This window comes from Bos grunniens, chromosome 11, assembly GCF_055505025.1.
Source record: "Bos grunniens cultivar Pamir isolate PY7600 chromosome 11, Bosgru_T2T1.0, whole genome shotgun sequence".
NCBI classification, from domain to species: domain Eukaryota; kingdom Metazoa; phylum Chordata; class Mammalia; order Artiodactyla; family Bovidae; genus Bos; species Bos grunniens.
The window spans coordinates 101,471,298-101,483,834 of NC_141175.1; the positions used below are offsets into that span (position 1 = coordinate 101,471,298).

The 12,537-nt window shown below is 45.0% G+C and overlaps 1 protein-coding gene across 9 annotated transcripts in view; it reads left to right on the forward strand.

The window, feature by feature from the left end:
- TBC1D8 (TBC1 domain family member 8) overlaps positions 1-12,537 on the forward strand; it is a 141,079-nt gene that overhangs the window by 84,669 nt on the left and 43,873 nt on the right. For all 9 annotated transcript variants that reach the window (XM_086327922.1, XM_086327929.1, XM_086327923.1 and 6 more), the window contains one exon: positions 5,757-5,997. In XM_086327922.1, coding sequence (XP_086184048.1) covers positions 5,757-5,997 — 241 coding nt within the window. The remainder of the gene's footprint in view (positions 1-5,756; positions 5,998-12,537) is intronic.

Genomic DNA, 12,537 nt, shown 5'->3' on the forward strand with positions numbered 1-12,537 from the left:
TTGCGACCCCATGGACTGCAGCACGTCAGGCTTCCCTGTCCTTCACTGTCTCCCAGAGTTTGCTCAAACTCATGTGCATCGTGTAGATGATGCCATCCAACCACCTCATCCTCTTACACCCCCTTCTCCTCCTGCCTTCAATCTTTCCCACCATCAGGGTCTTTTCCAGTGAGTCAGCTCTTTGCATCAGGTGGCCAAAGTATTGGAACTTTAGCATCAGTCCTTCCAATGAATATTCCTGGTTGATTTCCTTTAGGATTTGATCTCCTTGATCTCCTTGCTGCCGAAGGAACTCTCAAGAGTCTTCTCCAGCACCACAATTCAAAAGCATCAATTCTTAGGCTCTCAGCTTTCTTTATGGTCCAACTCTCATATCCATACGTGACTACTGGAAAAACCACAGCTTTGACTATACGGACCTTTGTCAGCGAAGTGATGTCTCTGCTTTTTAATACACTATCTAGGTTTGTCATAGCTTTTCTTCCAAGGAGCAAGCATCTTTTAATTTCATGGCTACAGTTAACATCTGCAGTGATTTCAGAGCCCAAGAAAAGAAAATCTGCCACTGTTTCCATTGTTTCCCCATCTATTTGCCATGAAGTGATGGGACCAGATGCCATGATCTTAGTTTTTGAATGTTGAACTTTAAGCCAGCATTTTCACGCTCCTCTTTCACCTTCTTCAAGAGGATGTTTAGTTCCTCTTCGCTTTCTGCTATTAGGATGGTATCATCTGCATATCTAAGGTTGTCTGAGGAAGTTTCTGAAATATATACATATATCCACTGTTCTTTATTTTTTAAATGTTTATGTCTCTGGCTGCCCTGAGATATTTTAGCTGTGACATGCAAACTCTGAGTTGTGGCACGTGGGTTCTAGTTCCCTGACCAGGGACTGAACTGCAGGCCCTGCATTGGGAGCACAGATCCTTAGCCATTGGACCACCAGGCAGTCCCTATCCACTCCTTTTTTAGATCCTTTCCTGTATGGGCCATTTCAGAGAATTGAGTTCCCTGTGCTATACAGTAAGTCCTTATTAGTTATCTATTTTATACATGAAAGTGAAGTCACTCAGTCGTGTCCAACTCTTTGCGACCCCATGGACTGTAGCCCGCCAGGCTCCTCTGTTCATGGGATTCTCCAGGCAAGAATACTGGAGTGGGTTGCCATTTCCTTCTCCAGGAGATCTTCCCAACCCAGGGACTGAATCCGGGTCTTCCGCATTGTAGGCAGATGCTTTACTGTCTTGTATATGTCAGTTGCAATCTACAGGGGTTTGATTTTATGAGAATTCATTTCTTCTCCTGCCTTAAGGAGCCTTTCTTTGTAGCTCCCTTCACGCACCTTCTGAAGAGTTTTTGCTACTTTGAAAACAGTGTAACCGAGGGCGCAGGAGTTCTAAAGGAATAGAACAAGCTGTACTTCTGAATCCAGGGAGCCATTTAAACAATTCTGAGGTGTGAGCATAGCAGTTATTTGTAGAAAGAGGTTCCTCACCCTGGATCCCCTGAGATCCAGGCAAGAGTTCACTTCTTGCACATTTTTCTACCCACAGTCATCGTCGTGGGCAACAGGATTCCGAGGTAAGAAAGGGAAGCCACAGAATCAATGGTATATTGAAATGTTCGAAGTCATGACCATTGAAACTTCTTCTGGAACAAGTGTTGTCTCAAGTGCCCACGCAGGGTGGTGTATATGCTGTGTTTGTATTTATACAGATGTATATTTTTCCTTCCTGCATTTGTTTTTACTTCACGTGGAGCCAGTAGGCAGGGCTCCTCTGTACTCTGCTGTGGCCTGCGTCCTGCAGAGGGTCACCCCTGGCCTTTCCTGTGCTGCCCCCCTGGGCTCTGACACCAGTACACGACCCCTGTGTGCACAGCCTTCCCCACCCTTGGAATCAGCTCCCACCTAACCCTTGCCATGCTGGGTTTTCTGGTTTCTGAAATTCTTCTCAAAAGTAAACACCTTCTTTCTCCTTGCCTTCCCCATTCTTAAGCCTGTTTGGGAACTCTTGTTCATCCTTCAAAATTCAGTTCAGGTTTTCTCATCTCTCGGAAGCCTTCGCTTCTTCTTTTGTAACTTGTCCTGCACGCGTGTCTCTATTTTGGGTCCTGTCAAGTCAGTGGTCTGTTTTTTCCTACTTGAATGAGCTTCTTAAGTGCAGGGCTCTTCCCAAGGTGGTTGCTTAATGAGAGAAAGCTGCAAGTGTAGATGGGGTGTGTGTGTGTGAAAAAAGACACTATAAAAGCAAATGTAAGGGTCTTAAGAAGCTTATTCTCAGACCTGATGTAGAAACGTGGCCTTTTAAATGATCAAAGCACTGAAAACAGTTTGCGAGATTGCTGTTCTACTGCCCAGGTGTGTCTGACTCTGAGACCGCATGGACTGCAGCACACCAGGTCTCTCTGACCCTCACCATCTCCCAAAGTTTGTCAGAGTTCATGTCCATTGCATCGGTGATGCCATCCTGCCATCTCATCGTCTGATGCCCTCCTCTCCCGTCTTCAGTCTTTCCCAGCATGAGGGACTTTGGTTGCTCAGTCGTGTCCTGCTCTTAGCGACCCCATGGACTGCAGCCTACCAGGCTTCTCCATCCATGGGATTTCCTAGGCAAGAGTACTGGAGTGGGTTGCCATTGCCTTCTCTGAATCCAGTAAAAAAGCTTTTCCAATGAAAAGCTCAGCTGTTTGCATCAGATGACCGAAATACTGGAGTTTCAACTTCAGCATCAGTCCTTCCAGTGGTTTGGCTGGTTTGATCTTGAGATTGACTGGTTTGATCTCCTTGCTGTCTAAGGGACTCTCAGGAGTCTTCTCCAGCTCCACAGTTTGAAGGCATCAATTCTTTGGTGCTCTGCCTTCTTTACGGTCCAGCTCTCACAACCAAGCATGACTGGGAAGACCATAACCTTGACTGTATGGACCTTTGTCGGCAGAGTAGTATCTCTGCTTTTCAACACACTATCTAGGTTGGTCATAGCTTTCCTGCCAGGAAGCAAATGTCTTCTGACTTCATGGCTGTAGTCACCATCTGCAGTGATTTTAGATCCCAGGAAGAGGAGATCTGTCACTACTTCCACCTTTCCTTCTCTGTTTGCCATGAAGTGATGGGGCTGGATGCCATGATCTTAGTTTTTTAATATTTAGTTTTAAGCAGGCTCTTTCACTCTCCTCCTTCACCCTCTTCAAGAGGCTCTTTAGTTCCTCTCACTTTCTGCCATTAGGTATCATCTTCATATCTGAGGTTGTTGAGTTTCTCCCACCTATCTTGATTCTGGCTTATAACTCATCCAGCCTGACATTTCCCGTGATGTGCTCAGCATATAGGTTAAACAAACAGGGTGACAGCAGACAGCCCTGTCATGCTCTTTTCTTAATCTTGAACCAATCAGATGTTCCATACAGGGTTCTAACTGTTGCTTCTTGACCTGCATACGGGTTTCTCAAGAGACAGATAAGATGGTCTAGTATTCCCATCTCTTTGAGAGCTTTCCATAGTTTATTATGATCCACACAGTCAAAGGCTTTGGCGTAGTCAATGAAACAGAGGTAGATGGTTTTTGGAATTCCTTAGCTTTCTCTATGATCCATTGATTGTTGGCAGTTTGATCTCTGTTTCCTCTTCCTTTTCTAAATTCAGCTTGAACATCTGGAAGATCTTGGTTCACATAATGCTGAAGCCTAGCGTGCAAGATTTCAAGCATGACCTTACTAGCATGGGAGATAAGTATAGTTGTCTGATGGTTAGCGCATTCTTTAGTACTACCCTTCTTTGGAATTGGGATGAGGATTGACCTTTTCCAGTCCTGTGGCCACTGCCGGGTCTTCCAGATATGCTGACATATTGAATGCAGCACCTTGATGGCATCATCCTTTAGGGTTTTGGATAGTTGTACTGGAATTCTGTCACATCAGCTGGCTTTAGTAACAGCTTTGTCTCCTAAGGGCCACTTGACTTCGCTTTCCAGAATGGCTTGCTCTGGGTGGCTTACCACACCATCTTAGTCATCTGGTTCATCTGGATCTTTCTTCTGTGCATTCTTTCCATCTTTTCTTGAACTCTTCAGCATCTACTAGGTCTCTACCATTTATTTCCTTTTTTGGGCCCATCTTTGGGCAAAATGTTCCCTTGATATCTCCAGTTTTCCTGAAGAGATCTCTAGTCTTTCCCCTTCTGTTTTCCTGTAGTTTTATGCACTGTTCATTGAAGAAGGCTTGTCTTGTCTCTCGTGCTTTTCTTTGGAAATCTGCGTTTAGTTGGATATACCTTTCCCTCTCTCCCTTGCTTTTCGCTTCTCTTCTTTCTTTAGCTATTTGTAAGGCCTCCTCAGATAACCACTTTGCCTTCTTGCTTTTCTTTTTCTTTGGGATGGTTTTGTTCTCTGCCTCCTGTACAATAACGGAGCTCCGTCCGAAGTTCTTCAGGCACACTGGTTACAAGTCCTAATCTCTTGAATCTATTCGTTACCTCCACTGCATATTCATAGGAGACTTGATTTAAGATGTACCTGGCTGGCCTAAAGATTTTCCACACTTTCTTTAGCTTAAGACTGAATTTTGCTATGAGACGCTGATGATCTGAACCACAGTCAGCTCCAGGTCTTATTTTTGCTGACTGTATACAGCTTCTCCATCTTCGGCTACAAAGAATGTAATCAATTTGATTTCAATATTGGCCATTTGGTGATGTCCATGTATAAAGTCATCTCTTGTGTTGTTGAAAAAGGATATTTGCTATGACCAATGCATTCTCTTAGCAGAATTCAGTTAGCCTTTGCTAACTTTGCTTCATTTTGTTCTCCAAGGCTTATAACTTGCCTGTTGCTCCAGATATCTCTTAACTTTTGCATTCCAATCCCCAGTGATGAATAGAACATCTTTTTTTGATGTTAGTTCTAGGAGGTTTTCTAGGTCTTCATCACACACTGATAAACTTCAGCTTCTTTGGCCATTTATTGCAAGATAAATGGAGAGAAATGAAAACAGTTCATTGTCCCCTTTTTTAATTTGAAAAAGAAAATGAATTATTTTCCAACAGTTATCAATCATCATCACTAAACCTGATTTTGTTAAGTCAATGAAACTTGGAAAAAAGAAATGGTTCCTAATGTTTGATAACATCGATTATTTTAAGTTGTTATGTATGTCCCGCCCCATTTGTTCCGCGTCAGCCACTGAGCCTGACGGCCACGGCACTGGAGACATTTCTGAGAACAGGGCACTTGTGAACTGCGCTGTTAGCACTGTATTACTTTAAGGAGAGTTCCATGAAGAGCACTTGTACCCTGTTTTCTAAGATTTGGACAGCTGTCACCTGACACAGTCTAAATGTTGGGCCGCTTCCTCCAAACCAGATCACAAGTCCTCTCTTGCCCTCCCATTTTTTTCATAGCTTACGTCATGAATGCAGCTATTGAAACCAGAATTTATTTGGATCAAGAAACGTCTGCATATTTTGCAAATACTTCAGTTTAACTATTTGGGGGAAAGTTTCTCTGTTATTTACTCAGTATGTCAGAACAATGTTCCTTGTACACGTGCAGTAGCCAGCAGCTTGGCTTAAATCTTGAAGAAAATGATTAGAACATGAGTTGGGTTCTAACAAAGCAGCTGCCAAGCAGTTCTGCGCTTCCTCTTTCCTGCTCTGGCTTAAAAAGTATTTGCATTTCCGCTGCAGGAAAAGCTTTGCACCAATACATTCAAATTTGGGTTACATTTGAGGGTAAAATCTGTGTTTGCTGTTTTTCTCTTCTAGTTAAACTTGTCATCCCTTGGGTTGACGTCCAGAGGTTGGAGAGGACATCCAATGTCTTTCTGACGGATACCATACGCATCACCACCCAGAACAAGGAGCGGGACTTCTCCATGTTTCTAAACCTGGACGAGGTGTTCAAGATCATGGAGCAGCTGGCCGACGTGACGCTGCGGAGGCTGCTGGACAATGAGGGCTTCGACCTGGACCCAGGTCTGCAGGAGCCCAGCCAGATCACCAAGAGGTAGGAGGTTTCCCTCACCCCTCGGGGGCTTACGGCCCAGGCACCACCTCCCTGGACGTGTGCTTTGTTAGCTTCATTGCGTTAGGTTGAAATTTCCCTCGTGACATAATCCGTGTTTTTCCCGTGTGATTGGCAGTAATGGTTTTTCATTTCCTTTATGCAGTAGGCTTTGATTCCTGCATCCAGTTTCTCCTTCTTTTCAGATATTATTTCGAAATTGATTTTCATAAAAAAATACTTCCAGGAACTTCCCTGGTGGTACCATAGCTAAGACTCCTAGCTCTCACTGCCGTGATCCTGGGTTTGAGCTCTGATTGGGGAACTAAGCTGCAAGCCATGTGACACAGCAAAAAAAAAAAAAAAATTCCAGGAAATGCAATACGGGTAACCTCATGATAGAATTCTATTCAGCCTGGAACTTTATTAGTGCACATTAAAAAATATTCTGTTTTTCTTTCCTATTACTTTATAAAAGATGCTTTCAGAACTGCTGGATGTTTTTGGTCCTAATTTGTCTTAAGAAAGTTGATCCCCTTCATGGATCACAGTCTTGTCATGATGAAGGCCCTTGCATAAGTCAGTGGAGCTATGGAGCCTTGATGTGCAGGGCCACCCAAGACGGACAGGTCACTGTGGAGAGTTCTGACAAAACGTGGTCCACCGGTGGAGGGAATGGCAAACCACTCCAGTATTCTTGCTGTGAGAACCCCATGAACAGTATGAAAAGAAAGGTGCCTTACTAAGAGTGTAATTGAGATTCTCTGTTATTTGTTGGCTCCCAATAGATCCTGGACATGAGGACTTCTGAGGTAGTTGCCACTTTAAAGAAGTTTGACTTTATTATTCAAGATTCAAACTGTGATGTTTGAGCTTGATTCTGATTTCTGCCTTCATGGTTCTAACTGGGTAACTGTAGAGCTGATGCCTTTGTAAGAGTTCACGTTTGTGATCCTTTGAAAAGCAAGTTTCCCAGGAAGTGCTGCCCTGGCTGGATGTTTTTGATGTAGTTACAGAGTCACCACTGTTTTCTGAATGCTGCTCATCATTAAAAAAATTTTTTTTTATTTTGGTAAAATACACATCACATAGCTTCCCAGCTGGTGCTAGTAGTAATGCAGAAAACCCAAGAGATATAAGTTTGATCCCTGGGTTGGGAAGATCCCCTGGAGGAGGAAATGGCAGCCCACTCTAATATTCTTGCCTGGAGAATTCCATGGACGGAGGAGCCTCGTGGGCTACAGTTCATGGGGTCACAAAGAATTGGACATGACTGAACACACACACCATTTTAGTGCTTGACACATAATACAGATTTTGTCATCTTAACCATTTTTATTTTATTTTTTGAAACTTTTTTGAAAATGAATGAAAGTCTTTAAATTCTACTGTGTTTTACAGTTTTTAAAAGTTTCACACACATGATTTTTTAATTTTAGTTTTTATGTTTTGGCCACACTGTAAGGATCTTAGCTTCCCGACCAGGGATCAAACCCACACGCCCCATGCATTGGAAAGAAAGAAAGTGAAGTCGCTCAGCCGTGTCCAACTCTTTGCGACCCCGTAGACTGTAGCCTACCAGGCTCCTCCATCCATGGGATTCTCCAGGCAAGAGTGCTGGAGTGGGTTGCCATTTCTTTCTTCAGGGGATCTTCCCAACCCAGGGATCGAACCCGGGTCTCCCACATTGGAGGCAGACTCTTTAACCTCTGAGCTACCACGGAAGCCCATGCGTCGGAATCCTGGAGTCTTTTTAAAAATTTTTTATTGTTAATTAGAGGATAATTGCTTTACAGTGTTGTTGGTTTCTGCCATCCAATAATGTGAATCAGCTGTAAGTATCCGTATGTCCTCTCCCTCCTGAGCCTCCCTCCCACCCCGTGGCTGTCGCACAGCAGCGGTTGAGCTCCTGTGCTGTACAGCGACTGCCCACGAGCTGTCCATTCACGCATGGTGGTGTGTGTCAGCGCCACTCTCTCAGTCCGTCCCGCTGCCCCTCTCCCCTGTGTGTTTACAGATCTGTTCTCTACGTCCGCGTTTCTCCCCCTGCCCTGCAAATAGGTCCGTCAGTACCTGTTTTCTAGATTCCATATATATGTGTTAATATATGATATTTGTTTTTCTCTTTCTAACTTGCTTCACTCGGTATAACAAGCTCTAGGTTCATCTACCTCACGAGAACTGACTCACATGTGTTCCTTTTTATGGCTGAGCAATATTCCATTGTATACATGTACCACAACTTCTCTATACACTGATGTGTCGATGGACATCTAGGCAGGGAAGCATGGAGTCTTAACTGCTGGAGACCAGAGAAGTCCCCAGTATGATTTTATATTATCCCACAATAATCGTTTTTCAAATCCCTTACTCCTGTGTTGTCTCTCCCTCTCTTCTCTCTCCACTAGTAACTGCTAGTTTGTTCTCTCTCAGTCTGCTTTTTTTTGTTTTATTCACTAGTTTGTTGTATTTTGGGTTCTACGTATAAACGGTGTCATATGGTATTTGCCTTTCTCTGTCTGACTTACTTCACTTAGCCCTCCAAGTCCATCCCATCTGTGTTGCTAAATGGGAAAATTTCACTCTTTTTAGATGGCTGAGTAATATTCCATTGTGTACACACCACATCTTTATCTGCTCATCTGCTGGTGGACACCTAGGCTGTTTCCATGTCTTGGAAATTGTAAATAGCACTGCTCTGAACATTGGAGAGCATGTATCTTTTCAAATTACTGCTTCTATTTTTGGGGGGATACATATCCAGGAGTGGAATTGTTGTTCAGTCTCTAGGTCATTTCCGACTCTTTGTGACCCCATGCCAGGCTTCCCTGTCCCTTACTATCTCCCAGAGTTTGCTCAAACTCATGTCCATTGAGTTGGTGATGCCATCCAACCATGTCATCCTCTGTCATCCCCTTTTCTTCATGCCCTCAATCTTTCCTAGCATCAGGGTCTTTTCCAGTGAGTCGGCTCTTCACAACAAGTGGCTAAAGCACTGGAGCTTCAGCTTCAGCTTCAATCCCTCCAATGAATATTCAAGGTTCATTTCCTTTAGGATTGATCGGTTTGATCTCCTTGCTGTCCAAGGGACTCTCAAGGGTCTTCTCCGGCACCACAATTTGAAAGCATCAGCTCTTGGACGCTCAGCCTTCTTTATGGTCCAACTCTTACATCCGTACGTGAGTACTGGAAAAACCATCGCTTTGACTGTACAGACCTTTGCAAGCAAAGTGATATTTGCTTTTTAATATGCTGTCTAGGTTTGTCACAACTTTTCTTCCAAGAAGCAAATACCTTAATTTCTTGGCTGTAGTCATCATCCACAATGATTTTGGGGCCCAAGAAAATAAAGGCTGTCACTTTTCTATTTTCTCCGCATCTCTTTGCCATGAAGTGCTGGGACCAGATGCCGTCATCTTAGTGGACTTACTCGGTCATGTGGTGTTTTAGTTTTCTGAGGAACTGCCATACTCTTCCCCATAGTGTCTGCACCAATCTCCATTCCCACCAACAGTGTAAAGGTTTCCCTTTTTTTTTTTCTTCACATCCTCACCAACATTTATTATTATTTGTGTTCTTTTTGATGACAACTCTTATGACCTGTGCCCGCTGATACCACGTTGTGGTTTTGACTTGCATTTTCCTAATCATTAGTGATCATCTTAATCATTTTTAAGCCTATGGTTCGTGGTATTATTAGTAAGTACATTCATGTTGCTGTGTAATTATCACCACCATTCATCTTTAGAGAACTCATCTTTCAAAATCGAACTCTGTCCACGTTAAACACTGACTCCCCACCCATCCCCAAGTCCCTGGCACCCACCCTTCTACTTTCTGTCTCTCTGATCTGCCTCCTCTAGTGAAATCCTGAAGAATTTGTTTGTGGTGTGTGTGTGTGAGAGACTGTTTTACTTTACTTTGCCTAATGTCCTCAAGGTTCATCCACCCTGTAGATTGTCAGAAGCTCCTTCCTTTTTAAGACTGAATAACAACACTCCATTGTACGTATATACTGCGTTTTGCTTACTAAGTGGATACTGAGTTCCTTCTCCCTTTGGCTGTTCTGAATAACGTTGCTGTGAATATGGGTGTGCAAATACCTCTTTAAGACTCTGCATTCAGTTCTTTTGGACACGCGCCCACCAGTAGAATTATTGGATCATATTGTAATTCTAGTTTAATTGTTTTAGGAGCCACTCCTCATTAAAAGTTTCTTAAAAACATTCATCTATTTTTAACACTGCTATTATTCCTTAAGGGTTTCCCTGATGCCTCAGTGGTAAAGATTCTGCCTGCCAACGCAGGAGACGCAGGTTTGATCCCTGGGTCAGGAAGATCCGCTGGAGAAGGGAATGGCTATCCGCTCCAGTATCCTGCCTGGAGAATTCATGGACAGAGGAGCCGGCTGGCTGCAGTGTCTGCTGTCTTCTTTGAACATTGAGGGCATTTAGGGGAGTGTGTGTCTTTTTAATTCGTGGTGTCTGAATGTCAGCAGTGTCTCAGAGTTTCCATGTGTTCAGAAAGGATTCAAAGACCCTTCCTGCCATGTGTATGTTGTAAATTGATCGCTTTTGAAAACAAAAGTGGAGTTTCGGGTAAAGTCCCACTGAATTTCACTTGGTGTTGTGTCATTTCTGATAATCTGAGGGTCCTTTGTGGAGGCTGGATGCTGCTCACCCCTCTTATGAAAGGGGACCCTTTGGTCTTCTGACTCCCAGCCCCTAGCTCCTCTGTGTACCTCTGGCCCCAGGCTTCCCATCACTGTGTCTGCTCCGTCTCAGGGCCCAGAAGACAACCCAGTACAGAGGGTCGTCTCTCTCCCGTATCGTCTCTCTCCTGTATTTCTTTAGTTGTCTCTATATAATTTGATACCTGAGTGTTTTTAGTCCAGCTTACAAAGATCTGTTAAAAATGAAGAAAGCCAATCCCTGTTGTGTGCATTGCTCAAGAGCTCATGGAGGGTTTCCCTGGTGGTCCAGTGGCTAAGACTGTGCTGCCCATGCCGGGGGCCTGGGTTCGATCCCTGATCAGGGAACTAGATCCCACATACCGCAACTAAGAGTCCCACGCCTCAGCCAAAGATCCTGCCTGCTGCAGTGAAGATTGAAGATCCTGCATGCTGCAGCCAAGACCTGGTGCAGCCAAATCAGTAAATGTGAACGGAAAGAAAAGCACTAATGGGAACCACCAAGGAGAGCCTTGGCGTCTTTCACCACGTTTGCACACAGCCAGGGGAGGCCAGCTCATAGCTGAAGTGCTCTGGTCTGTCCACGGGCTTGGGGTCGCAGGTGATTCTTCACACAGTTCCTGGTGTGTGACTGTACTTCCAGGGGTGGCATTTTTAACTTGGGGTAGAAATGAGCAAAGGAAAGGAAAATGGAAGACCTGTGGCACTTAGGACCCTTTGGGAAACGTCATCTATTTTGGAACAAAACTCATCTGTGTTGAGAATCTTCCAGAAGCAGGTGAATTCTACCAGACTGTCGGCCCCACCCCCAAGTCTGGAAGCTTGTAGAAAGGAGAGGAGAGAAAGGGCGCAGAGGACCCCAGCGATGGCCAGTGGTGGGTTTGCCTGGCCCTCGGGTGTCTGGGGCCCCAAGGTGAATGTCAGGGTCTTGGTACATGGCGTATTTTGCCGGTCACTGCACTTGAGCGACTTCCTCCAAAAGTGAAAGGCATGTCGTGCACGCCGGCTCCTGGCAGGTCCTCACTTGCAGCTCTCTGTCCTGGAGACGTCAGCTTGTGGACATAAACAGGTAATGACTCAGTCAACTTGACATCCTGCCAGGACAGCCCAGGTTGAACTTGAGGAAAACAGGCTCTTCTTGCTCAGGGCACAGTGTGGGGCTGGAATGCTCCTCCCCCTTTTGTTGATGTAGCTTTACTTCCGTTCCCAGATACTGGCTTTGAAAGGTGTCCTTAGGGTCGGATTACGGGTTAGTCATGATTGCTGCTCGGGTGCTCCCCTGGGACTTTGAGGCACAGAGCAGAGGGAGCCCGGACATCCTAGGGGAGCAGGGAGGAGGGGATGGGGCTGACAGGACTCTCCAGAGGAAAGCCTGACCCTCCCGATGCAGGTGCGGGATCCAGGGGGCCAGCGGGGCAAGGCCTGGGAGGGGGCTTCCCAGAGGGCGGGAATGAGGAACAGATTGATTGGCCCTGACACTTCAACCAGGAAATATCAATTCTGAAGATGTAAAGGATGGGGTGAGATGAGGATAGCCCACTGTTTTAGGGGGACCTCACACAATTCATCTCAGGAGAGAGCCTTGGGGCCCCTGAAGCCAGTAACTGTGTGCAGGCTCCTTGGGCAGCCAGCTTCTGCTTTTCACTGGCACTTTATGGTTCTCTCTCTAGATCTTTTTTTTTTTTTTTTTAAATTTTGATTTTATATTAGATACTTCCCTGGTGGCTCAGCGGTAAAGAACAAGCCTGCCCAGTTCAGGAGACAAGAGACATGGGTTTGATCCCTGGGTCAGGAAGATCCCCTGGAGGAAGGCATAGCAACCCACTCCAGTCTTCTTGCCTGGAGAATCCCAT